The 27,333-nt window shown below is 47.2% G+C and overlaps 1 protein-coding gene across 1 annotated transcript; it reads left to right on the top strand.

Moving 5' to 3' along the window:
• Window positions 1-11,821: 11,821 nt before the first annotated feature.
• LOC119444382 (shematrin-like protein 2) lies at window positions 11,822-12,547 on the top strand. Its single transcript, XM_037708788.2, has one exon. The coding sequence runs from the start codon at window positions 11,822-11,824 to the stop codon at window positions 12,377-12,379; it is 558 nt and encodes a 185-aa protein (XP_037564716.1). The 3' UTR covers window positions 12,380-12,547.
• The last annotated feature ends 14,786 nt before the right edge of the window (window positions 12,548-27,333 follow it).

A 27,333-nucleotide genomic window follows, 5' to 3' on the forward strand; every position in this document is an offset into this window, starting at 1 on the left:
GGAACCATGAAAGCGAAAACAAAACTACGCGTATTAAAGAAAAAAACAACAACAGAGCAACAAAGTCGCTAAATTCGTCAGCGGGCGTAGAAAGGCTTAAGACGCACCACGTGGATGACTTCAGGTCGTGCGCGGCGCCGCTGTGATTGCGAAATGCCATCTGGCACGACCTCATAGTCCAGTGCACCAATACGTCGGATGATCTTATAGGGACCGAAATAGCGTGGTAAGAGTTTTTCGCTAATCCCTCGTGAGGGTATTGGAGTCGAGACCCAAACACGGTCGACGGGCTGGTACTCGACGTAGCGTCATCGGAGATTGTAGTGTCGGCTGTCGGTCCTCTGCTGGTTCTTGATGCGCAGGCGGGCGAGCTGTCGACCTTCTTTGGCCCGCTGCAAATAGGTGGCAACGTCGAAATTGTCTTCGTCGGTGACGTCCGGTAGCATGGCCTCAAGCGTCGTTGCCGGGTTCCTTCCGTAGGACAGGTTGAACGGCGCCATGTGCGTATTGTTTCTTGCACGGCCGTGCTGTATGCGAAGGTCACGTACGGAAGGATGGCATCCCATGTCTTATGTTCGACATCGACGTACAGTCTCTTTCACACTTAGGGGAAATCTCGGAGCGCATTGCATCGCGATGCGGCGAGCGCTGGAGTCGGGTGCCGGAAGTAGCTCGCGCAGGCGCAGACGGTCGAGGCGCGTTATCTTGAACCGCGTCGACTGCTAGGGCGGCGCGCGCTGGCCGCATCGTCGGGAAGCGTGCTACTGTGAAGGGCAGTTCATCGATACTGCGGACACCGAGCCGATAATGTTATCTAAATGTTGTGCGACGCAAACCTCTGAGCCTTCATTGGCAAAAATGGGGTTCTACACAGTTTTGACAGCACACTTCGTTTGTTCTTTCGAAAGGCCGAGATACTTAGTGCGTGCGCGCCTATTTCTTCACTGCGTGTGCTACCGTAATACGCAGCGACAAGAAGGAGACGCAAAAATGTGCACACAACGTGTTCGGCCTTTATTTGACGCGAAAGGAAAACAAAGCATGCGGGTCAAACAAAATAACTATGCGGGTCAAACAAGATGAAACAAACGCATACGAATAACGGAATGCTTTAATTTACGACAATGAGCTGGCAGTGATTCTCCTCGACAATAGTTTATTACACGAGACAAGCCGTGCCCGCCGGCAGAGAAATACACGCGTCACGCTTCGAAATTAGTATCTCGTCATGTCCCCACCGGCCGCGATGACAGCGCTCATTCTGGAGGGCAGTGAAGCCTACAGTGAATCGGTCAGCGACGTGTCCATTCGCAGCACTTCCCACTCGCTGACGACGGTGGACCAGAGCCTATCCTCGGAGAAACCATGTAGAGGATGGCGTGCCAGCGATACCCCCCCTCCCTTTCAATGAGCCCCGTATATTTTCAATGACGTTGAGGTCCGGGGCTACAGCCTTCCAGTGTTGTCCAATACGTGCAAGTCAAATGTTCGCTCGTTGGAGAGCTTACAGGGCCAATCATTGCGCACTTGCTTGGGACTTCCTCGCGGTGCGTCAACACCTGCAACAATCGTCCTCGCCAAAGATCATCCGATCCAAGCATACGTTGCAGTGGATTGTCTCAGGGCGCATATCCGTCATCTTTCCCGCGTCCCCGATCATCACTTGGCGTTTTTGCCTTCGCAGAGACCTCGTTCCACGTTTTCTGAAGTTATCGTCGCCAATCAAGATTGCCTTCCATCAGGATACACCCCAGTAGCAAGGCCTTCATTCCCCTTGTGGTGCCTGCAACAGCCTCAGGTGCGCCTAAGTATTCCGGGCGTAAAGAAGAAGGCCAATCACCCAAGAATAGCTCTGCAACAGATGACGCTGCTATTATTGAATGAGACCTACTGGGACAGAATACACATCTATACCGATGGTTCCGTCTCATCTACCAGTTCTTCAGGTGCCGTTGTCATTCCGGCTACGAAAACCACATTCAAGTTCAAACTGTCACACGTCACAACATCAACGGCGGCAGAGCTTGCTGTCCTGCGTGCTGCTGTACAATACCTCCCGCAAGAGACACCTCAGAAATGGGTCATATTTTGTGATTCTAAGGCAGCACTTCAGAGTCTGCATTTTGCCATTTATCACAGGACTCATGAGCAGCTGGTATACGAGATAAGAGAAGACCACCATCAAGCTATCGCTAGAGGGCATGAAATTATATTTCAGTGGCTACCGGGACATACCAGCATTGCTGATAATGACCTCGCCGACGAAGCCGCCCGGTCTGCTCATCTGGAAGGCCGACCAGTCCCAATCCCCTTATCCAGGACCGACTCTGCAGGAAAACTTCTTTTCGTGGCTAAAGCTATGACACACAAATATTGGTCTTCTCTTAACCCGAAGTGCCATCTCAATAAAATTGACCCATCCTTGAAGCTTCAAATGCCATCAAACATTTCCCGCTCTGAGGCGACAGTATTGTGCCGCCTCTGGCGCGGTGTGGCATTTACAAAGGCCTACTCGTTCCGCATTGGAATGGGGGATACGCCCATGTGTGACTCTTGTGGAACCAGAGAAACAATTGAACATGTCTTATGTCTCTGTCCCCAGTTCGACGTCGAGCGTGAAGATCTCCGGACAGCATTGAACCGGCTGGATTCTCGACCATTTTCGGAAATGAAGATCCTTGGACCATGGCCGTATGCGTCGATGGCACAGAAAGCCACGAAAGCCTTGTTGCACTACCTCAAGTGGACAGGTCTTGGCGACCGTCTGTAGAATTCATGCGAAGCTTCAGATGTGTGCGCAACTGTGCTATCTCTATTTCCTTTCTCTCTCTTTTCATCCCTATACCCCCTTTCCCCAGTGCAGGGTAGCAAACCGGACGTGCGTCTTGTTAACCTCCCTGCCTTTCCTCTCTTCTATTTCTCTCTCTTGAGGTCCGGGGATTGGGGCGGCCACTCCAGGACAGTGACGCCGCGCTCTTCGAGCAGTTGTTCCACAACACGAGCAGTGTGGATCGGTGACCTATCGTGTTGGAATACATAGTCTCCTTCCGAGAACGGGCCGTCAAGAACGTACGTAATCAGTACATCGTCTATGATTGCGCGTACCTTTCAGCGGTGAACTTGCCTTCGAAGCGTATCAGTGGAACAAGCATCCTCGGTAACGCAAGCCCACACGCTCGCACTAGTGTGCCCGCTTGCTGCGACCCATTGCAGGTACCGGGGCATGTAGCTGGGACGAAGAAAAAAGCATATATTGAGTACCGATATTTCACATTAGGCAATCAACTTGTCTAGGAATCTGCGACAATCTCACTTAAGTTGATGTTCAGAGCATGGATTGCGAGCATTGGCTCGAATCAGAAGCGCATTCACTGCCTCGGGATCGGCGGCGAAACTGCAGTACTGACCGGAATAAGTTTTCTCATCGTGGTGCACTGGCCCACTTTATTTAGGAGATATGTTAACCCAATATAGTTGCATTGTTTTCTTCTTAAGTGGAGAAATGTTTGACCACTGCATTATTAATCGCCCCGAAGAAAGGAAAATTACGCTGAACCTGCATTTAAGGTAACACAACCTAAATATTAAGAACTAGTGTCTTAATGGTATGGATGACTAACAATTGGTTCTAGAAAATAACTTACCGTGTGCCGGCTGGGCGCCAAATTCGTTCTCGCTGGTCGCCAGTGGTTGTGAACGTGGATTCATCACTGAATACAACGTTTTTCCATTTTTCCACAGTCCACCCTTCATGTTCTTGTGCAAAAACCAGCCGCTTTGCTCTATTTGTGGCCCTAAGTAAAGGTTTTTGGGCGGCTGATCTGCTCCTTAGGCCTGCTTCATTGATCCGTCGCCTGACGGTAGACCTGGAAGCCCTTAGCTTTCCGCTTTGTCGTAGCTCTTGGAGCGAGGCGCGAGGGGCGTCCACAGCAGCCGCAACAATGGACAAATCCTCTTTCTTCGTTGTGGCCCTTGGTGGACGTCCGCGAGGGGCATCCTTGATGCGCCCTTCTTTCTTGTAGGCTTGTAGTATCCTGTTCACAGCTTTAAGCGACCGTCCTGTCATCTCTGCTATGTTTCTTTAGTATAGTTCCTAAAACCCGGTTCAATTTAGTCTTCTTTCTCCGGTACACGTGCCATGTGAACAAGGCAAACGCTTTAGCACTGTTCTGGTCAGATGAAAAAGCTGGAATGAGGTAAGACAGACGAGCGCCAGCTTTATTTAGATCAATATTGAATCCTGTAATGCTGCCTGTATCTGCAAAGTCGCGCCGTTCTTCTGTCACCAATGCCCTAAGGAAGATGACATTGCATGTTGGCTTATCAAGATCATTCCCTTTTTATCTCAAGCAGCTTAAAGATAGCTAAATCATCACTAAGTCCACCATCCTCAGCGAGTGGGACGTGGTGCGAATGGACACATCCCTAACCGAGTCACTCTGCATTTCGCTGCCCTCTATAATGAGCGTTGTCATCGCTGCCGCTGGGGACATGACGAGATAGTAAGTTTGAGGCGTGACGCGTGCATTTCTCCGCCGGCAGGCAGGGTTTGTCTGGTGTAATTTAATGTTGTCGAGTAGAATCACTTCCAGCTTGTTCTCCTAAATTGAAGAATTCCTTTATTCGTTTCCGTTTGTTTCATCTTGTTTGACCCGCATAGTTATTTCGTTTGACCCACATAATTATTATTAAATGCTTTGTTTTCCTTTCGCGTCAAAGAAAAGCCGAACACGTTGTGTGCACATTTTTGTGTCTCCTTCTTGTCGCTGCGTATTACGGTAGCACACGCAGTGAAGAAATAGGCGCGCACGCACTAAGTATCTCGGCCTTTCGAAAGAACAAACGAAGCGTGCTGTCAAAAGAACTGTGTAGAACCCCATTTTTGCCAATGAAGGCTCAGAGGTTTGCGTCGCACAACATTTAGCTAACATTATCGGCTCAATGCCAGCAGTAACGATGAACTGCCCTTGACAGTAGCACGCTTCCCGACGATGCGGCCAGCGCGCGCCGCCGTAGCAGTCGACGCGGTTCAAGATAACGCGTCTCGACCGTCTGCGCCTGCGCGAGCTACTTCCGGCACCCGACTCCAGCGCTCGCCGCATCGCGATGCAATGCGCAACAGACTGTACATTGCCAGCATGTCGGCGATGGTCTTATTTAGGGGCTCGGTGAGGCCATTCGTGTGCGGGTGGTAGGCGGTGGTCTGGCGATGGCTTGTCTGGGTGTATCGCAGGATGGCTTGAGTTAGATCTGCCATAAAGACCGTACCTCTATCGGTGATTAGGACTTCTGGGCACGATAGGACTTCTGGGTTGCAAGAAGTACGGGGATCGATACCCCTCACGTCCACGAGATGTCACGTGGTCGTGACGTGGAAGCACGCAGAATCAAAACTGTTAAAGGTCAAACTGTTTATTGGGCGATCCTGTGCCCGCAAAAAAATAACTCACTTTACAAGAGCGGCGAACACAATCGCCTGTCGTCGCCAAAAAAACTGATCAGCGGCGAAACGCGTAACTTTTTATAGATGAGTCATCGAAGGTTCCAAAGTATTCCTTGGTGCCCCCGTGTCTTCCAGAAACTACCACACAATTTGCGTCGCTCATACAGTCAGATTACATAAGTGTCGATGAACACAGACGACTGATAGAAGCACCGATAACGTTCGAGAAACTTCCGAACGTTTAATATTTGTTATCCGGTGGAAAGCGGTCATCGGTGAACGATAAAGAAGTACACGTGTCAATATCATGAGGATTCATTTCAATGCCCAAGGAGTCCGCAATGTCCGTTACTGTCTTCTTTAGGGCCTCTTGGGCGGTTTGTGGAAGCCCCTGTATTTCAAAATTAAATGAAATTATAGTGTTATACGTGCCAAAACCACGATCTGATTATGAGGCACGCCGTAGTGGGGGACTCTGGAAATTTGGACCACCTGGGGTTCTTTAACGTGCACCTAAATCTATGTACACGGGTGTTATCGCAATTTGCCCCCAGCGAAATGCGGCCGCCTTTGCCGGGATTCAATCCCGCGACCTCGTGCTCAGCTGCCCAACACCACAGCCACTGGGCAACCACGGCGGGTCCCTGTATTTCGAGGTTCATACTCCTGGAGTATTATTTAAGGTCCACAATTTCTGTCTTATAGCCTTTAATACCTTTCCACGGCTGTTCATTTTCCTTGGGATAGCGCTCATTCTCAGATTTCATGCCTCACAGTTCGCACCGGAACACCTCCGCATCCTTTCTGAAGGTTTAGAATCCTGGGTTCATAAAAGTAATCATATCTCGGATTCCTGCAAGTTCGGCGTGTATTTCGGTTTCCGCAGCTCCGAACTTGGCGACCTCCTTCCTTAATAAGTGAATCGAGAATGTCCCGAGCCTCGCAACCAGTTCATTTAAATCATTGACCAGCTCTTTGATGCTGGTGGGCTGCTTTCCCGCAAGGGCCCTAGTGACATCGTCTAAGCTACCAGAGCTGTTATCGTTCATTGCCTCAAATGAAACACAGCACAAGGGAAATGACTTCGAGGGTACAGATTATGCATGAACAATGGTCAGTGGTACAGCACTTATTTGCAGTAAAGACAGCACTCTTGGCAGCAACAGCGACAGCTTAAAAACTGTACATTTTTATAGAAATCAAGTTTCGAAATGAACCTGCAAAAATTGCAGTATAGCTGATTAGTAGTCACCCTTGCGCCGTCACCGTCGCAGGAAAGAAGACAAATTGACAATTTCCGAAACCTAATTCATGTGTTTGGCGATACGACATATATTATTTCGCGTTGTTAGATATACAATTTACTGTTGCATATTGTTTTGAGGTTCACGGTAATCTGGCATGTAGGCATAAGAAATATAGGCCAAGGATTTTAAAAATACGAAAAGTACATATTAAGAAAAATTTAGAAATTTAAGGTTTCCACGTAAACATTTTACGGAAGCGTTCAGATGCCGCCCGATTGGGCAGATAACGCTTATGTTTTATGTCTTTAACAATGAAGTTTACGGTACTACAGTCGATTCGCAAGCATGAAAACAGTTGTATAAATCACCGCCGCCCCCCCCCCCCCCCTCCGTATACTGTGTGCGAATGAAAGCGTGCGAGGGTGAGCCGGCGATCGCGGCTCAATCTCGCGCACGCAATGGGAGGAAGCGGGAAGGAAGCGACCCATCTTCCGTCACGCGCAACGCCACGGGAGGAAGGAAGGGGGGAGCACGTTCTACTCCGGACGGCAGCTCTCGCCGCTCACGGCCGCAAGGCTCCGGTGGAAGGGTAGGGAGGGGGGGAGGGGGCGTTCTAAATCGGGTGGCTCCGGCGGTCGCGCGCGCTCGCCCTGGCCGATGTATCTTGAAAGGCATGTGCGTTGGGTCCGCCGTGTGCTGTGTTTTCGTGGCTTAGTTCGCGTTGATGCAAGACGCAGCGCGAAGGTCAATACGCTCGCTGCTGCTGCGCGCTTGCTCACTCCATTGTTTGGAGAGCGAGTTTCCGCGTTTAGCGAGTGAGATGTGTACATGTTTGCTTGTGCGCGCCTGACACGACGCTTGTTCATTTAGTTTATAGGGCCGATAAAAATACTATCCTTACTTCATATAGCTGTCCACTAATTTGCTATCGCAATCGATGCTTCTCCTGTCGGGCGAAAGTGTGATTTTTTTGTTCGTATGAAAATGCTGTGCACCTTTTTTGTTTATAATATTTGCTACCTTACAATGCGCAGGCAAGCCTTGGTTTGTAGTCAGTAGGAAAGTGGCACTGCCTTCGCCTTTGTTTTCGATGGGTTGCCTTGGCTTGTCTATAGACAGAATAACGACGCCGGTGCCCAGCCAGCCATGACTTAGGCGTGTACTTGGGTAAAAATGCGGCATATATATATATATATATATATATATATATATATAAGAAAGTGCTGTACAATAATGCAACCTTATTGTACCGGCTTTTATCTTCAAAGTGGTTTAAAAGGTGTAAATGTACGTGGTTAACCCCAATTGCACTCACTCCTTTGAAAGCAGAACGACGGGCGGCTTTCACAATTTGCGAGCCCGACAATCGGCATCGTTCTCACTTCTCAGCGTTGCTGGAGGAGAGACCCTTTTTGTGGAGGCTGCTCAGGTCGAAGAAGTTTGCTTACAAAATATCCACGTGCTTTTGGAAGTAACCACTGCAGGTGTACACGCTATCGAGGGTGAGCCTTTCGTTGGAGCATAAGAAATTGGGTTCTTACAGATCGGTTGACAGTACCTTTGATACTGAGGAAGCACGCATTCTGGGTATACTAAGCATTGAAATGATTTCTTTAAAACTAACTTTTAGGGGCGAAGCTCCTTATGGCGGCACCCGTTCCGTCCCCGTCGTAGTAGTAGTAGTAGTGTGTAACCAGTCTGAGAAAAAAATTCCGAAGTTGTGTCCGTAGCGCGGAATCGAACCAGGGGCCCCTCGCTTCCGAGCGCGCGACGTTAGCCCACTACGCCACGAAGCGGACATGGACAAACGCACCACGATGGCTATAAATACCCAACATTAACGAAAGGCCGCGTTTCTAGCGCGTTTCTAACGCGTTTGTGCTAGCGCGTTACGGCCCGTGTAAGAAGCTAGTGTAAGACGCTGTGGCCTCTCCACCTTACCTTCAACGCGTTTCGAACGCGCTGCCCAAAGCGGTGGCAAGTCAAGTTCAAGTCGAGGAGCGTTTATGAATACGGGGGGTATACTCTCTCAGCAGTCATGTGATGGCGTCGGCAAACGCGGTGCACGTTCCGGCATGTGTAAATGGCTGCGTAAGACGCTGTGGCCGCTCCCCCTTACTAGAGATAGAGAGTACTGCACGTTTATAACGCGTTTGTGCTAGCGTCCCCTTAAGCGGGAGATCCGATGATTCCCTCCGGAGCTTCGCCCACTCATCATCATTCACCTCGTGGATCTGCTGTAATTTTTTTTCAGGTGAGGCCTTTTAACTCGAATGTCAAGCGTTGGCCAGAAGTGATAAGAGAAAGAATAATTCTATGTATAAAAATAAATCAAAGCTTCCTGAGCGCACCTCATGGAGCCCTCAACTTCCGTCGCTTTTCCAGAAAAATTACTTCCTTTCCTAAGAAATGAGTTGACCACACTGATACAAGTTCAGGTACAGTTTTCGGAGTTTCCAGTGCACCTTCAATTTGCGTTTTCTCTCCTTGTCACCAATTACTTCCACTTCAATTGGTAATATTGTACTGGTGTTTTCCTGAACATTTTTTAAAATTTCGCAGATACTGCTGCTACCCAATCCTTGCTTTCTTTCATTCTCTGTTTTCGCTTCTTAATTTTCTTTGGATGCATTGAGAATCGCGCCAATATTGATACTATCGACTTATTAGTATCAAAAGCTGTATGAAATTTTGTGAGTGTGGACCACTTGTAAAATGAAACTTCAGTTCTAAAAAAAGAAGAACATGATATGCCTGTAGTTGTTTTATTTCAAGATTGCGGACAGTGCCTGCTTGAGCTTCTTTTATTGAGGTATGATGCTATGTATGATGAATTAATTAGACAATCACTATTACTGTAAATCATGTTCACGGCCCAGTGAGTTCCTTGGCAGTAGGATATGTTTTTTTTTCATGCAAGGTATTATACTGACAAGCTTCAGGAAAACTTGAATAATTCGCGCCACCTGAACCGGTAATCTCGCGTTTCCTAGCTGCGCCACATCTTGTCTGGCGTTGGTAGTTCTAGCATTCCTCGTGCTCAGAATACAGCAGGCGATGAAAACAGCAAACATCGACTGACATTATACGTCTTAAACAGCCTCCGACTAGTATGATGAAACGATTGGCGGTACTGCAACTGATCGTGCAGACAAAATCTTTATTCACGTACCGCTTCCTGCACTGTACACGCCGTGAACTACGGGATCTAGTGACCTATAAGGACTACGCTACCCGAGAGTCGACGCTTTGAGAAACGCCTAACGTCTCCTTGCGATGCAGGCCAGAGAGTAAGTAAGCCGTATCTCCGCCTTTCGTTGTCTAGTTATTTGAGAAGTGCCTTCAGCTTCCATGACGCATTAAGACGGTCTCACTTCCTATTCACATGCGCGGCAACATCGTGCTGCAGACAGCTAGGTTTAGTAGTAAGTTTAGCTTCCGGGGCAGATGAACTCTTGATAGGAACACTGCTAACGTGTCCTTTTTCCGTCGACAAACCGCAGGTTTAGTTATATGAGGCTATAGGCCTAGAGACTGAGATAACAGCTTTCTGCTCGCATTCCTGCGTGTCGCAATCGAGATTTATATTTTTATTTCTTGCCTTCATTGGTAGGCTAGAAGTACCTTCTCCCCCTGCGATGCTCCCCTCGGATGCTGCCACTGCAACAGTATATAAACTCGGAACGAGGAGACGTTCACCATTCCTTACAGTCCTGAGTGTTGTAACGTCAAGTATGAATACAATGGTAAGGATTGGTAAAGTTGAGCTGTCTTTCGCTATATTATACATATATATGGAAAGTTATACTTTCTTGTGTACTACGTAGCTCTAATAGATGTGCATGTATGTGTATTTGATATTTGAGTTAGATTGAAGCGCACCGAAAACACGGACTCAGAAAGGAAGTAGACAAGAAAGCGCTTCCTCCTGGTGCATAGCTTTGAAAAATTAGCTTGTAATTTTGTAACTCAGGGCACAAGAAAACACGGAGCAAGACAGCGAAATCTTCCATTAGAGCGCGTTACCTAAGAGAAATTATGAAGCTTTAATTGGAAAGACGCAGAGGTTTATACCACACTATTCGATAAAAATTATCTTGCGCTCAGCAAAGAGGCTGGAGCACCTCTTCATTCTGCAGCCTGGCTTTCCGTGGCCTTCTGATTTCGGGCAGCGCGCCTATAGTTTGGCGAGCACTGCGTGCCGCAGGAACTGCTACTCTGTCTCACTAATTTTTTTTATCGTCAGGGTTGTGCAATCGTTTGATAGTTCAAATACGAATAAAATAGTATATCGCACTCGATTTTGTATCTGATTCGAAAACTCACAATTGGGAATAATTTTATACTCTTTGCCGTTGCCGGGTAGGCGATTACAACACTTACTGGAGCCTCGGTGAGGAAAGACTTATGCAACCGGGAACTCTTTCGAATTATTTTGTTGTGAATGGCATTCCATACATGTTCCAAATAGCGTAAATGAGTGCATTTTTTACCACGTGCAATCCACGCAACCCTCTTATTTTAATACATTTAGAACTGAGAAAAAATTTGGTATTTGTGTCGCAATTCAAATGTCGTTTTTGTTTTCGCATATTCGTATGCGATTCGAATTCGGAAAACTACTGCACCAATTCCTCAATAATAGCTCCTCGCAAGGACTTCGTATTTAGCTCGGCTGAATACCACGGGAGAGTGTAGTGAGGCGTCTGTTAAGCTAGTGCAAAGGATGTAGTTGCGGTCTTCTCTCCCACAGCCAGGCATGTGCATTTCGGTTGGTTGTCAGCCTCACTTCTTCAAGTCAGTCTATATATGTCAGACGTTAAGAGTATCACAGACTAAGCTGTAAAATAGCGCCTCAGAGATTAGTATAAGCTCTGTGTAGACGTTCCACATCAATGACCTTACAAGAATCCCACACATTATCCTGCCATCGATATATTAACGCACCGAGATGTGTGAGAAAACTCATTTGTGTTCTTGTGCTTTTTTTGTAGTCTTGTTTTTTCCCCACACTGCCTACATGGTGCTACCAATTTGCCCACCAAGGGTACATAGCACGTATGAGATGTATTCACAGTTTCTCAATTTTGTTCTGCAGACGAAGCTATTTGCCTTGCTCGCCGTAGTCGCCATGTCCCTGGTCTGCCCAGTGGCTGAAGCTGGGGGACTAGGCTACGGCGGCGCTGGTTACGGAGGCCGAGGATACGGTGGCCTAGGATACGGTGGTCTAGGATACGGCGGTCTAGGATACGGTGGCCTCGGCTACGGAGGTCTCGGCTACGGAGGTCTCGGCTACGGAGGTCTTGGTTATGGCGGCCTTGGTGGCGGCCTAGGTGGTGGCTTGGGCGGTGTCGGCGGTGGTGTCGGCGGCGGTGTCGGCGGTGGTGTCGGCGGTGGTGTAAGCGGTGTAGGCGTCGGCAGCAGTGTTGCTCTTCTTAGCGGCGGGCCTGCCTTTGCCAAGGCCGTGGCCGGACCAGCGTTCGTGGTGAGGACGGTTCACCACGTCAACAAAGTCAGTGGTGGAGGAGCTCTTGTTGCCCACTCTGGCCTCGGAAGCGGATACGGCGGCGGCTACGGAGGCTACGGAGGTGGTTATGGTGGATACGGCGGCGGCTATGGAGGCTACGGAGGTGGTTATGGTGGATATGGCGGCGGATATGGTGGCTACAAAAGTGGTTACAAAGGCTAATTCTTGCGTTCGTTGATTTATTGTTGAGAACTTTGCTTACGAATGCAAGAGAAATCACCTGCATAGACGTGTCCCCGCCACAACGACGATGCACTAACAGTCGTTCAACTTATTTAACACTGGTGGTTTGAACTCTAAGGTGTGAAAGCCTTGCAGCCTTCACAGCTCAAAAAAGCTGGATTTATTATTCTCCGGTGTCAAAAAAGGCGGGAAGTGCGCACGAGAAATAGCCGTGACATCACTTCAGCATTTTTCAACCACCTTTTAGAAAAGCACAAAATAAAAGAATGTTGGCACCAGAAAACCTTCTTTTGTCTTCCTTATATTTTGCAGCCCAATGGATTTTTCCAGCAAAATGCAGAGCGGCATTACGCATGCCATCGTAGTGACTATGCCTTTGAGCAACGATGCTTTGCCATCGATAAAAAAACAGGGCCTCAGTTCATGGCCCCCCTGCATAGCCTTGGCGAATAAAGAGATGGCGACGACTGAGTAGATGAGTATAGGAATAAGCTGGTGGAGCCATAGTTAACAATTAGGCATCGGGAAATTTTCTGCACAAGTGACTGCCAATAGTAAGCATCAAGGCCATGCGTATAGAACAGCATATACAAAGCTACGCTACATGACTACATTACGATTCTCCAGGAACCAATGGAAACACGAGATCCGCGTGAATCGTATACAATGTAGGGGTCAAAATTAAACATCAATGTCTTCCGAAGATATGACCAGCACATGTACTTGCGACACGCTAAGCATTACTGCCTTTATTTGAAATTGCGCCACAGTTGATTATCGTCGTGGTATAAAAACTCAACAAACCAGCAGCTGATAAACGATCATCGAAGCACAACTTTTTAGCATGAAGCCACTTTGTCGTCCATGTCCCATTGGACATCGGTCTGCTAAAGCGCAGACCTGTCGAGTTGTACATCAGCGTGCGTCACAACAGGTGGAATCACACTCTATTCTATCGACGTGGTCAGGTCTTGTGAGCCTCCTCGTGTTCACCATGGGCTTCGACTAACGCTCCCTGACTGTGTCTACCCTAGAGCTTACTCTAGAGCTTGTCTACTCTAGAGCTTCGGTCTTACCATCGTCCCGGAAAAATTATCAGTGCAAGCTAACTAGGCCAATAATCCAGCATCAAGTACCCCGGAGAGCTAAGGAGTTCAGCGTACCCTACATTTGCGTCAAGTAGTTTACATTGTTGCATTTTTCGGTGCTCTATATATCCTCGTCAAGAACCATCCTTGTTCTGATTTAGAATTTTGGCCACAGTATATCTACCGGTAGTGGTCAAAAAATGCCTTGGCGTGCTAATACGTTTGAGTTATATGTATATTTATAACAGTCCAATGACATCAGATTGAATGCACATGCTTGAATCCATGTACATCGAAGCTTTGATTATGTGGTTATTGAAATGCTATAAAACGGTTCATCGCGATTTGCAACATAATGATTACTGCCACGACATAGCCTGACAGCAGTCCAGTCAACTATTTGACTGGACTGCAGTGACCTGAAGAAAGTGACTGTGAAAAAGTTAGGGTGAGATAAAGTGAGACCTTGCGTTTGATGTTTTACAAGATCTTGGAATTAATTTCGCCCATTCCAGCTTAAGATGACAATTTAATATTTTTCTTTTATGGATGAAATTCCAGTTTGGCAGAAAGTGATCGGGAGGGTGCCTTGAATTCCTCAGTAAGGACCAGTAGCGCACTCAGGATCTCTGCCAGGGGGGGGGGGGGGGGGTTGACAGTATGCCTTAGTTTCCCAAAACCATCTAAACAGCACTAATGTCAATGTCGTCACGGGAAATTGTAAAAAAATGCGCTTTGTGCGCAAGTGTGCGAGCGTGCAGACGATTCCGCGTCTTACGTACATCTCAGTTGCAATAGTCGAAGGCGCAAGGAAAGAAAAGGGGTTAAACAAAAGGGGGGGGGGGGGTTGGCTCGGCCTCGGGGGGGGGGGGGGGGGAGTTAAAAACCCCGAAACACAAACCTCCCATCGGTGCTCAACTGGTAAGGAGTCTGTAGCGAACGTGGTGTTGAACAAGTTCTACCAATCTACATCGGTAATCGCTTAATTTCCCCTATATAGTGGGGGACTCCGGAATAACTTGGACTACCTGGGGTTCTTTAACGTGCACCTACATCTAAGTACACGAGTGTTTTTGCGTTTCGCCTCCATCCAAATGCGGCCGCCGTGGCCAAGTGAAGTCACACTTTCACCCCAGACGGAAAGAATTCATAGCGATAGCAATAAACTCAACATTTACACAAAGCAAGGCTCGTTATCTCATAGACGATATAGATTGCAGTAAACATTCGCATAATGGCGTCATGCGCGCACATAGAAACGAACAGATCTCACTCGACGAACGCGAGCACTCGCTATCGCAGCTTTGGCGTGATGGGGTGCGCCCGCTGCGGGAGCGCATGAGCTTTTTCCGAAGTAAATGATTTATGCTGGCGCTCACTTCACCGTTACAAATCTGTGGCGTCACGATACAAATCTCAGATTACCCTACCGTGAAGACTAGGCGCGCGGAACGACAGTGCTCATAAAGCAACCAGGCATCTAGGCTCCTCTTTAGCTCTGGCACTCGCCCGCAAATGAACTCAAACGTACATGCGATGTTCGGGCAGAGTGCGCTCAGACGCGCGCACAATCGTGCGCAGTCACAGCCGAGCTAGAGGAGGTGGTGCGCGCTCGATCAGGTAGCCTTCAAGATGGCGCGCACGAAGGGACTGCTGGCACGAAACCACCAGCGACCTCAGCTCACCCTTAGCACGGGAACCCGCCGCATATTACCTCCTTCATACATACAACGTGCATAGCCAGGAACGCGCTCAGACACGCACAGAGCCACGCGCCGCCACAAGTTGGCTAGCGGAGGAGCATGGTGGTCTCCTCGGCGCATCAAACCACCATCCTTCTCCGCTCACCCTCAAATGCTTGCCCTGACACCCGCAGCATACGTTGTGCAGGTCGCTCCTTCTCCTCACACTCAGACTTTATTTTGACCATCACTGTGACGGCAGGAACTCGCAGGGATACTCGCAAAGATATGGTCAGTCTAGGGCATGTATGTACCTTAAAGAGCAGGAGCTCAACGATACCTTCAACAGCGTGAGCCTTACCATACTATACTCGCGGACAACCTTTTGTGGTTATGAAGGGAAAGATACGGAGGCAAAGCGCGCACAAGAGAGAGCCCTTCTGAAAATAGACCCGCGTTTTAATCCTGATTACTGTAGGCTGGAGAAGAGAAAACGTAAACACGTTATTAGCAACAGTTATATAAGGCACAACACACCGCTGAGCGTAAAAGTTCACTTATTTTGCGGCTTTTACCGCCCGCGTCTGGGTAAACGCGAAACTGTCGCACGTGGAAGCTGCGTCGATTCAGCGTCTGTTCCAAGCACGGTGTAATGTAGGTGTTGACACTCGCTGCCCGCCGCGACGGAGAGCGTGCCCAGATCGTGTTCGCTGTAGCCACGCCCCATCGGCCCGTGAGCCGCAGCGCTCGCCATGCAGCTGCGACCGGTGCATGTGCTACAGCCACGGTGTAACTGTGGCACATGCGCCGGCCGCAGCTGCGTGAAGGGCACCGCGGCTCAGGGGCCGATGGGGCCGAGCCGTAACCTAGAAAGTATATTTCTGTGGGCTAATGTGTGGGCGTAGGTCAGTCGGACGGACTAAGGAATCACCCAAAGACAGACAGGAACGACTTTTAACACGGTCAGCAGACAAGGGACTAGACGCACACGAAATACAGAGTGTACATCACACAGCTTGTCGATGTAACAGTCAGGTGCTGTAATCACTCACAGTTCCTATCGCAGTAGTGGATCACCCGCCGCAGCATTGTGGTAGCGACGGCTGGGACGCGGCTCAGCCGCACGCCACTGCGACAGTGACGGGAACCGGGGCGTAGCCCGGCCTCGGCGGGTGACGAACGGTGATGACACCGTAGGGCGGCCTATCTCAGCCGCAACAGGAGCCGAGGCGCAGCCCGGCCTGGGCAGGGCAGGGCGGCGATGGACGGCGCAGCACAGCCTGCCTCGGGAATGTCAGGAAGCCGAGGCGAAGCCCGACCACGGCAGGATCCGCTAGTTAGATCGGGCTCCAAGTACAGCGAGCCGGGGCGAAGCCCGGTTTAACAGGGTCGGGATCACGGTGTAAGATATATATACTCTTTAGGTGAGGACACTCGCCAGACTCGATCGACCAGATAAAGTAGCAAAGGCGCGCGCCGATCGGCCCGGTGACGGCAGCGGATACCTATCGGCAGTGCGACGCAACTTCAACACAGAAAGCTTTTTATTGGTTTAATCTCCCGTTGTTATAGCAACCGGCGGTTCGCGGGAAATCCGAAATGATTGAGTGACGCACTAAAGCAGGTCACCGGGGAGAGGGCATGCGCTCGTTCCTTGTCGGCGCACGCTCTCGCCTTCGTTCTAACTGAAGTTGCGTCGTTCCGCCGATAGGTATCCGGTGCTGTAACCGCCCCGATAGACGCGCGCCCTTGCTACTTTATCTGGTCGATCGCGTCTAGCAAGCAAGCCGAGAAGTGTCCCCACCTAAAGAGTATATATCTTACACCGTGGTCGGGATTGATGACGTCGGGACGTGGCCCGCCGCTCGATCCGCAGAGCCAGGCGAGAGACCACCGTGCTGGCCAGCTCCGCTCAGCATGTCGGCCCCGTCGCTGCAGCTGAACTCTCACGGAACGTGCACCATCCACGCGCACTCGCGCGCTCTTCGGCTGCGCCTACCGAACACAAGCACTAAAATGCCCGCGCATGTCACCTCTCGGCCCCGCACACCGAGCAAAAACATCTAAATGCCGTCCTCCTACCACAATTTCTTACACCGTGGTTCTGAGCAACTAAAAGCACTGTCAAACGCCGCCGGACTTCTTGGCGCGGTAACACATGTGCAGCAGCCACGCGGCCGTAGCTTTCCCTTCATATCTGCGGAAACTTGGCCGCAAATACACCTTGCCAGCAAGATGGTGTCATGCCTCTGAGGTAAAACGCTAGAAGAATGTCCATACGTGTCGATAGCTGCTGGTAGTTCCGCCTTGATGTATGGGTGATCTCAGCGCGGTGCCAGAATGACTCGCTCGTAGGGGTGTGCGAATAGTGATTTTTGAATCCTAATCGAATACGAATCGAAGAGTACCAGAAGGGAATCGAATCGAATAGATTCACAGTCGCTTTCAAATTGTGAACAACCGTTATTACTATTGTTACTAAACGATCTTCACATCCTAATATTCTTAAGGTTCGCCACTTTCTGTCATTAAATAGAATATTATGAAGCTTTATTTTATGAAAGCACAAATGGAGCATTAGGAGCAAACAAGTATTAAACATGAAATGATTTTAACTCCCGTTGTCGGCGTCCTTCAAGTGACCTGGAGCCAAAAGCCAGAGGCGTTTCCGAGTACTCAAACGAGAACATTCGGGCATCGATTAAATTTAATGCTGCCGGACTTTTGTATGGTGTATTCATTGTTGCATAAAATGGCCGTAGGCTGCGAGTTTATTCGTAACAATTTCCTTAAAGTGAAAGTTAATTTATATTTGCAACCACGAAAATAGAATAATAAAACACATATGCATACACAGAGCAAGCTGTGTGCACAGTAATTTCTTAACACAACTAGGATTTTGCCACACAGTGTGCAAGGACACATCATAGTATGCACATAAAGCAGGAAAGGCAACTACCCCTTTGACATGCAAGGACATTTTACATGAGCAGTATCAAAACATCGCGAGCCGTAAGCACTTTGTAAAGGAAAGAGAAGAGCACAACTTACAATACACATGGCAAACTTATTCAGCATGTCTTCCTGCAGGTGCATATCCCAGACGAAATTTATGGATATTACTTTTGTACTTTTGTAACTTTGAAAAGCACCACGAACATGGTGGCAAAATTGACACCCTAGTCACTATGTTTGCCTAAAATACTTGCTCCAGGACCGTAGCGCAGATGGCATGCAAGACATTTGATTTTTATGTTTTTGTCATTAGGATTTTACCCTGCGATACTCAGACAAATTTCCAATTTTCTCTCGCCTGCCTTGTCGCGCTTTGCTCAGTACTTTGTTTTCATGACAAATACGTTTATTTATGTACACGGGTTCATCCAAGAGCTTTTCTCGAGCAGTTCGCATAAGAAACTTCGCTACGATATTTGATTTTCTCTTGTCCCTGATTTTTGATGGTACTCGGTGCACGACATCAATATCATGAGCATTCACTTCAATGCCCTAGTAGTCAGCAATGTCCATTACTGTTTTCTATAGGTCCTCATTTTAGGTTTGTTGAAGCCCCTGTATTTCAATGTTCATACTCCGGGAGTATTGTTTAACCTCCACAATTTCTCCCTTATACACTGTACGTTCATTCCAGAGCTCTTCATTTTCCTATACATAGCGCTCATTCTCAGATTTCGTGCCTCACAGTTCCCACCGGAAGACCTCCGCATCTTTTCTGAAGGTTTAGAATCCTTCGTTCATAAAAGTAATCGTATCTCGGATTCCTGCAAGTTCGCCGTGTATTTCGGTTCCCGGAGCTCCGAACTTGGCGACATCTTTCCTTAGGTCAATCATGAATGTCTCGAGCCGCGCAACCAGTTCATTGAAAAGTTTGCCAGTTCTTTGATGCTGGTCGGCTGCTTTTCCGCAAGGACCCCAGCGACATCGTCTAAGCTACCAGCGTTGGTATCGCTCTTTGCCTCAAGTGAAACACAGCACAAGGGAAATGACTTCGAGGGTACAGATTATGCACGCCCAAAGGTGAGTGGTACAGCACTCAATTTGCAGTAAAGATGGTACTCTTGGCAGCAACAGTGACAGCTTATGAACTGTACATTTTTATAGAAATAAAGTAGTTTCCGAATCAACCTGCAAATATTGCAGAATAGCTGATTGGTAGTAGTCCTTCCGCCGTCGCTGCCAAAGTGAAACCGTGAGAAACAGCAGGCAGCAGGTACCGCTCCCGAGATGTGAGTTGGCAGCGCCGACCAAGAAGCTTGCAGCAGGTAAAGGTAGGCGTATTTCGTTCGTGGACTTCAACAAGTGCCGGACAGTGCGAAAATTTCAGAATAGCTGATTAGCAGTCGTCCTTGCGCCGTCACCGCCGCTGCCATGAAGACAAATTGACAATTTCCGAATCCCAATTTGTGTGTTCGGCGTTACGACTTATCTTAATTCCCATTGTTAGATATGTAAATTGCTGTTGCACATTGTTTCGAAGTTCACAGTAATCTGGCATGTACATCTTAAGAAGTATACGACAAGGATTTTAAACATGCAAAAATATACATTCAGAAAAATGCATGTTTAATGTTCCCACGTATACCAAAAGCGTTGAAAACACTCCAGCAGAATGGACACTATTTCTTGCTTTCTTTTTATGATTCACAAAGCCTCTTCATGACGTTTCTTTTTCTGAGTCGTTAATTCCTCCCCGTGGTACAGCCGAACTATGCTCTGCCACCCCTCTCCCTTTCGAGGCAAGTAAGAGAGATTACACAAAATTTACATGGTTTGACTGCCAAGTGCGCTTAAGACAACAGTTCATGCAGCACTTTGATTATTGCACACTTGGGATCCGGTTTTTGTGTTCTGAAACAAAATAACCTCGAAAAATACGCAGGTAAAATTAGGCAAACAACGAAACAGTCACTTGGACGCCATGGCACTGACTAGGCACTGACTATAAAAATTAGTAGTGACATTATGACAATTTATGACAGCTAACAAGCACGTCATAAACTTAATGTATTGTGCATGTGAAGCAGTATTATTCAATAAAACGTGCGAATACAATGATGAAAACGGCTGAGACGACAAACAAACATTAAACAGTCCAGGGAACGTGTATTTGGTGCCATATTTAAATGTCTTGGAGTGGTCGTTATCGATGATCGTTGTACTGAGCAACTCAGGCGGTGTATACTTAGTTTACTCCGAAACCTACAGATACTGTCTTTTTTCGGTCGGATCACCGCTACGGTCCACATCTAAACAATCAGTATTACCGATACCACGGTTGACTTAGCGTAGTTCTGCGAGAAAGATTTTGATCCTCATAACCACTTTTCGGCATATCAGAGAATCTGAATGTCAAGATATACTGGCAAGGGTAAAATTGGAAATGAATGTCAACTATGTGTTCACTGTCTCATAATCAAATACAACCAGTTGCAAACAAGCCGTCAAAGCTCTGGGAATCGGTCCTATGGCAGATAAGGCAGCGACAGTATTGGGAGTTGCCTGTTTAGGAAATTTTATTGATTAGCATTTTTGACGTCGCTCCAGTCTTGGTACCATTGTACATATCGAGTGTATGTTGTTGCAGTCATTACACGTCAGTTCCCTGCAGTGCTTTCGCAGTTTCCAGTAATCATAAGACTATTTTACGCAAGCGTTTAGGTGCCGCCATCTTGGGCTGTTAACGCTGCTGTTTTGTGTCTTTAAAAGTGAAGATTACGTTACCACTGTCGATTCGCAAGCATGAGAATAGTTGTATAAATACGTTTAGCGTTTAAAGACCACGTTACGAGACTTCACATCTCATAAAACGTAGAAATTGTTTGTGTAACAGCCCAAGGGAGGCGATGCCCATGAGTCGAATATAAAATCGTCTATATACCACGAGTATTGATCAACTTGTCTTGTTGAACACCGGATCTGTATGCAAAACGACCACATTTTCATGAGCTAGAAGTATAGCTTCAATCCAGGCGTGAAGAAGGTCCTAGAGGCTTATAGTTCATGCGGTTTTGCATCTAGCATTGCCTAGTAATCTTTCTAAAATTAATCAAGCCGTCCCTCCTTCTCAGTCACCAAAGTCACTGCGACGATTTGTGCTCAATGTAACCCACGCAATAGGTTAATTGCAAGCAATACCATCTGGTCCCCTACTAAAGACGAGGATTAATCTATCTGAAAATGTTAATGGTTGAAATTGTGGTGTGAGTTTATAACAGAACCTTGTCCAACAAAACGTTTAAGCGAATGGGGCCGGTATACCCTTGAATTGAAGCAAATCACGTACGGCCGATGTGTCAATAAGCCATGCTTGTCGTAGCCTGTGTATTCTCGTAATCAATTCACGGAGGCCAGAGACTTTATCTTCAAAAACGGCAACTGCCATCATTGAGATACGAAGATTAAATATGAGTGTATAACAAGTTGCTTTTTATTTTACTGTTATGGCTCTCGTCCTATGAAATAACCATAGGTAATCCCGCCTATTTATTAAAGGGACAGACAACCGCTCAGAACATGAATCGAGATAACCCCCTGATGGAAATATTGTCTATCGTATTGCCTAAATCTAGCACTGTTTTTCTTAGTAAATGTGGATTTATATTTCTATTTCTTCACTGAAAGTCGCGAAAAGTGACATTTGGCGCCAAACGCGGCAAAAACATGCACTATGTTTAAGTGAGCTATCACGTGACCTACTAGTTTACGCGGTTCCAGCTCTTTTATTGCGATAGAAATTATGGGGGCACTCCAGCCGCATTTCTTCTGCCGCCGTCACCGTGAGGTTCTGTATAAAGTCCAAGGGCGATAAAACCATCGCCGCCCGCCGTATGCTGCGTGAGTGAAAGCGTGCGAGAATGAGCCCGCTGATCACGGCTCAATCTCGCGCACGCAATGGCAGGAAGCGGGGAAGAAACGCACCATCTTATGTCACGCGCAACGCTTCGGGAGGAGGGAAGGGGGGGACGTGTTCTACTTCGGGCGGCAGCTTGCGCCCACACCCCTCCGCGCGCGCTCGCCCTGGCCGCTGTATCTTGAAAGGCGTGTGCGTCGGGTCAGCAGTCCGCCGCGCGCTGTGTTTTTGCGGCTTAGTTCGCGTTGATGCAAGACGCAGCACGAAGGTCGATCCGCTCACTGCTGCTGCTCACTCCAGGGTTTGGACAGCTAGTTTCGGCGGTCAACGACTGAGATGTGTTCATGTTAGCTTGTGCGCGCCTGACACGACGCTCGTTCATGTAGTTATTATGTCTTTGTTTAAAAGTTTATACGGCCGATAAAAATACTATCTTTACTTCGTATAGCTGTCGACTACTTTGCTATCGCAATCTATTTTTCTCCTTACGGGCGAATGTGCGACTTTTTTATGTTCGTATTAAAATGGAGTACGCTTTTTTTTTCAATTATAAGCTTTGCTAACTTACAATACGCAGGTAAGCCTTCGTTTGTAGCGTTGCTTGTAATATATGTTTGTATGAGTGTACTTGTATGTTTCCACCCTGCTAAGATCTTGTAAAAGATCGCAGTATCTATAAATAAATAAAAAAATAAAAAAGTGGGAAAGTGGCGCTGCCTTCGTCTTCGTTTTCGATTGGTTGCCTTAGCTCGTCTGTAGACAGATTAACGACGCCGCTGCCAATGATTTAGGCGCGTACTTTCATAAACATGCGGCATATATATAACAAAGCGCTGTACTATAATGCAAGTTTATTGTACCAGCTTTTTATTTTCAAAGTGGTTTAAAAGGTGTAAAGGTACGTGGTTAACCACAGATGCACTCACTCCTGTGAAGCAGAACGATGGGCGGTTTCACAATTTGCGAGCCCGACAATCGGCATCGCTCTTACTTCTCAGCGTTGCTGGAAAGAGACTCTTTTTTAGAGGCTGCTCAGGTCGAAAAATTCTGCTTACAAATATCCACGCGCTTTTGGAAGTAACCGCTGCAGGTACAAACGATACCGAAGGTGAGCTTTTCGTTGTGCCATAAGAAACTGGATCCTTGAAGATCGGTTGACAGTACCTTTAATACCGAGGAAGCGCGCTTTCGGGGTATAATAAGCATTGAAACGATTTCTTTAAAACTAACTTTTTCCAGGTGACGCCTATTATCTCAAACGTCAACCGCTGTCCAGAAGTCATAAGAGAAGGAATAATTATATATATAAAAAATCACTAGCCCTTCCCCTGTCGAGAAAACGGGGGTAAGCAAGGCTTGTCACGTGTGTATCTGACCTTCCTGGTGATTTTCTTTCTTTCTCTCTTTCTTCCTTTCTCTTTCTTTTTTTCCCTGGCATGTGCCATTGAGCTTGGACCCTTTCGGCACTACCACCAGGATCGGCCCACTTTTCAGCGTGGCACCACTACCACCGCCGACACTTGTGAGCCCATTGACCCTTTTCGCGGAGCAGTTCGTTTTAGAGAAACGAGATGGTGCTCACGGCGGCGCGCCATACGTGTCCTCAGCGACTGCGCACGAATACGAAACCATTACCGCTTCTACCTTGCTTCTGGGTGATAAGCTGTCGGAAATGCAACTGAGTTTTCGCTAACACACTGTGCTCCAATCATGCTAGATCGAATCATGTGGACGGAAGTAGTTCGCTGCAAAAATTGTGACCGGCATGTTAAGGAATGGAATGAATCTGTGTGGCCAAGTTCGCGGACCGCTGCTGCAACTGTCCGAACGGGTTACCGGAACTTCGTGATGTACGGCTTTCCTCGACGATACAGAAATTTGCTCATCCGCCAACCTTGTATCGCTAACCTTCAAAGAAAGGGCTTCATCCCCAGAACGTCGGCAATAGTGAGTACCACTCGTTAAACAATGACAAAGGGAGTAGCGCCGCTTCCTCGCATAGTAAGTTTTGCGCTCGTTATCTATACGCATCTGTCCCAAATGGCAGGAAAAGTTAGCGCCCACTCTACCGCCGACATATCAAGAATAAGTGAATGGGCGCACACTTGAATATATGCGCACTGTATGCGCACAATAAATGACGGACTACACCGTTGGCGCATGAATGGTCGAAGCTGAATGCATCGTGACCGTCCACAAGAGTAAGCGAGGGACTAGCTGTAATATATATTTGCTACAGGTTATTACAATGTACAAAACGGCTACGTTTCAAGCCTTGTGTGCAGCAAGAACAAATCTGTCGGAACTTCGCACACCCGCCAGTGATTAGGCACAAAATAATAACATAGTGACCGAATAACAGAGTCAGAAACTGACAAGCCACTGCTTCGAAATATTTGCCGAATAAAGAACAATGACCAAACACACTAATTCTGACTGAATTCATGAGCGGAATGTTTGGATCGCTTGGAATACATATTTAGCTCTGCTTTTAGAACAAGCACCATATACGCTGCTTGCGCCGTTTGGACATAGCTTAATCAGCTCCGAAAGCGCTTTTGCATGTTCTCTGAAGCTGTGATCAAAGCTTCGTGGCGTCCACCTAGTGACCTTCTACGAGATCTCCGAAAACAGAGGTTTTCTAAACTACGCCGGCGTTATACACATCCATTGCCAACAAGGAGGAAACGGAGGAAGTTGAGGCAAGCAATGGACGCGTCACCACGTGATTAAACATGGCAGCGCCCACGGGATTGCCGCAAAAAGAGTCAATAAAGCTTCGCTCCACATAAATCACAGGTTCCTGAGCGCACCTCATGAAGTTCTTAATTTTCCAGAAAAATTACTACGTTTCCTCTGAAATTAGTTGATCCCACTGATACAACATTAGGGCCAGGTTACGGAGTTTCCGCTGCACCTTCAATTTGCGTTTCCTATCCTTGTCACCAATTACTTTCACTTCATTTGGTATTATTGTATTCGTGTTTTTCTTGCATTTCTTAAAATTTCACAGGTAATGCTTCTACCCATTCCTTGCTTTCTTTCATTATGTGTCTTCGTTTGTTGGCTTTCTTGTCTACATTAAGAATTGTGCCATTGTTTATGCTATCGAGTTATTAGCATAAAAAGCTGTATGAAATTTTGTGAGTGTGCATCACCTGCAAAGTGAAACTTCAGTTCTAAAAAAGAAAAACAGGATATAACTGCAGTTGTTCTACTTCAAGATTGCGGACAGTGCCTGCTTGTGCTTCTTATATTGAGGTATGATGTTACGTATGATGAAATAATTAGGCATTCACTATTACTCTAAATCACGTTCACTGCGCAGTGAGTTACTTGGTAGTAGGATACGTTTTTCTTTTTTTTTTCATGCAAGGTATTATACTGACAAGCTTCAGGAAAACTCGAATAATTCGCGCCACCTGAACCGGTAATCTCGCGTTTCCCAGCTGCGTCACATCTCGTCTGCCGTTGGTAGTTCTTGCATTCTTCGTGCTCAGAATACTGCAGGCGATGAAAACAGCAAACACCGACTGACATTACGTCTTAAACAGCATCCGACTAGTACGATGAAACGATTGGCGGTACTGCAACTGATCGTGCAGACAAAGTCTTTATTCACGTACCGCTTCCTGCACTGTATACGCCGTGAGCTACGGGATCTAGTGACCTATAAAGACTACGCTACCCGACAGTCGACGCTTTGAGAAACGCCTAACGTTTCCTTGCGATGCAGGCCAGAGAGTGAGTAAGCCGTATCTCCGCCTTTCGTTGTCTAGGTATTTGAGAAGCGGCGACATGGTGATGGAGACAACTAGGTTTAGTAGTAAGTTTAGCTTCCGGGGCAGATGAACTCTAGATAGGAACACTGCTAACGTGTCCTTTTTCCGTCGACAAACCGCAGGTTCAGTTATATAAGGCTATAGTCCAAGAGCTAGAAATAACAGCTTTCTGCTCCCGTTCCTACGCGTCGCAATGCAGTTTTATATTTCTTATTTCTTGTCTTCATTGGTAGGCTAGAAGTACCTTCTCCGCCAGCGATGATCCCCTCGGATGCGGCCACTGCGACAGTATATAAACTCGGAATGAGGAGACGTTCACTATTCTTTACAGTCCTGAGTGTTGTAGCGTCAAGTATCAACACAATGGTAAGGATTAGTATAGTTAAGGTGTCTTTCGCAATTTATACATATATATATATTGAAAGTTATAATTTCTTGTGTACTACGTAGCTCTAATAGATGTACATGTATGTGTATTTGATATTTGAGTTATATTGAAGCGAATCCAAGACGCGGACTCAGAAAGGAGGTAGACAAGAAAGCGCTTGATGCTGGCGCATGGCTTTGAAAAGTTAGCTTGTAATCTTGTAAATCTGGGCACAATAAATCATGCTGCAAGATAGCGAAATCTTCCATTAGAGCGCGTTACCTAAGCGAAATTATGAAGCTTGAATGAGAAAGACGCAGTGGTTTATACCACATTATTCGATAAAAGTTATCTCGCGTTCAGCAAGGAGGTTAGAGCACCTCTTCATTCTGCAGCCTGGCTTTCCATGGCCTTCTGATTTCGGGCAGCGCGCCTATGGTTTAGCGAGTACTGCGTGCCGCAGCAACTGCTACTCCGTCTCACTAAACATTATGGTCAGGGTTGTGCGATCATTCGATATGCAACCGCGAACTCTAGCGAATTGTTTTGTTGTGAATGGCATTCCATGTATGTACCAAATAGTGTAAATAGTATATTTTACCACGTGCAATACACGCAACCCTCTTATTTTACTACATTGAAAAATGAGAAAATATTCGGTATTTGTGTCGGAATTCAAAGGTTGTATTTGTTTTCGCATATTCGTATCCAATTCGAACTCGCAATGCCACTCTACCGATTTCTCAACAATCTCTCCTTGCCCAGACTTCGTACTTAGCTCAGCGTAACACCGCTGAGCTAAGACGCGAGGCGGCTGGTAAGCTACGGCAAAGCACGTAGCTGTGGCCTTCTCTCCCACAGCCAGACATGTGCATTTCGGTTGGTTGTCAGCCTCGCTTCTTCAAGTCAGTCTATATACGTCTGACGTTAAGAGTATCACAGAAAAGCTGTTGAAGGGGGCCTCAGAAATTAGGATGAGCTCTTTGTACACCTTACTTGTCAAGGATCTTGTTAAGAATCCAGGAGATTAAACTACCATCGATATATAAACGCACCGAAATATCTGCGAAAACTTATTTGTGTTCTTGTGTTTCTTTAAGTCTTGTTTTCTACCCACACTGCCTACATGATGTTACTAATTTTCCC

The sequence above is a fragment of the Dermacentor silvarum genome, chromosome 3, assembly GCF_013339745.2.
Source record: "Dermacentor silvarum isolate Dsil-2018 chromosome 3, BIME_Dsil_1.4, whole genome shotgun sequence".
Lineage (NCBI taxonomy): Eukaryota > Metazoa > Arthropoda > Arachnida > Ixodida > Ixodidae > Dermacentor > Dermacentor silvarum.

Coding starts and splice junctions, on each gene's coding strand:
- LOC119444382 (XM_037708788.2), top strand. CDS start 11,822: ATGTCCCTGGTCTGCCCAGTGGCTGAAGCTGGGGGACTAGGCTACGGC.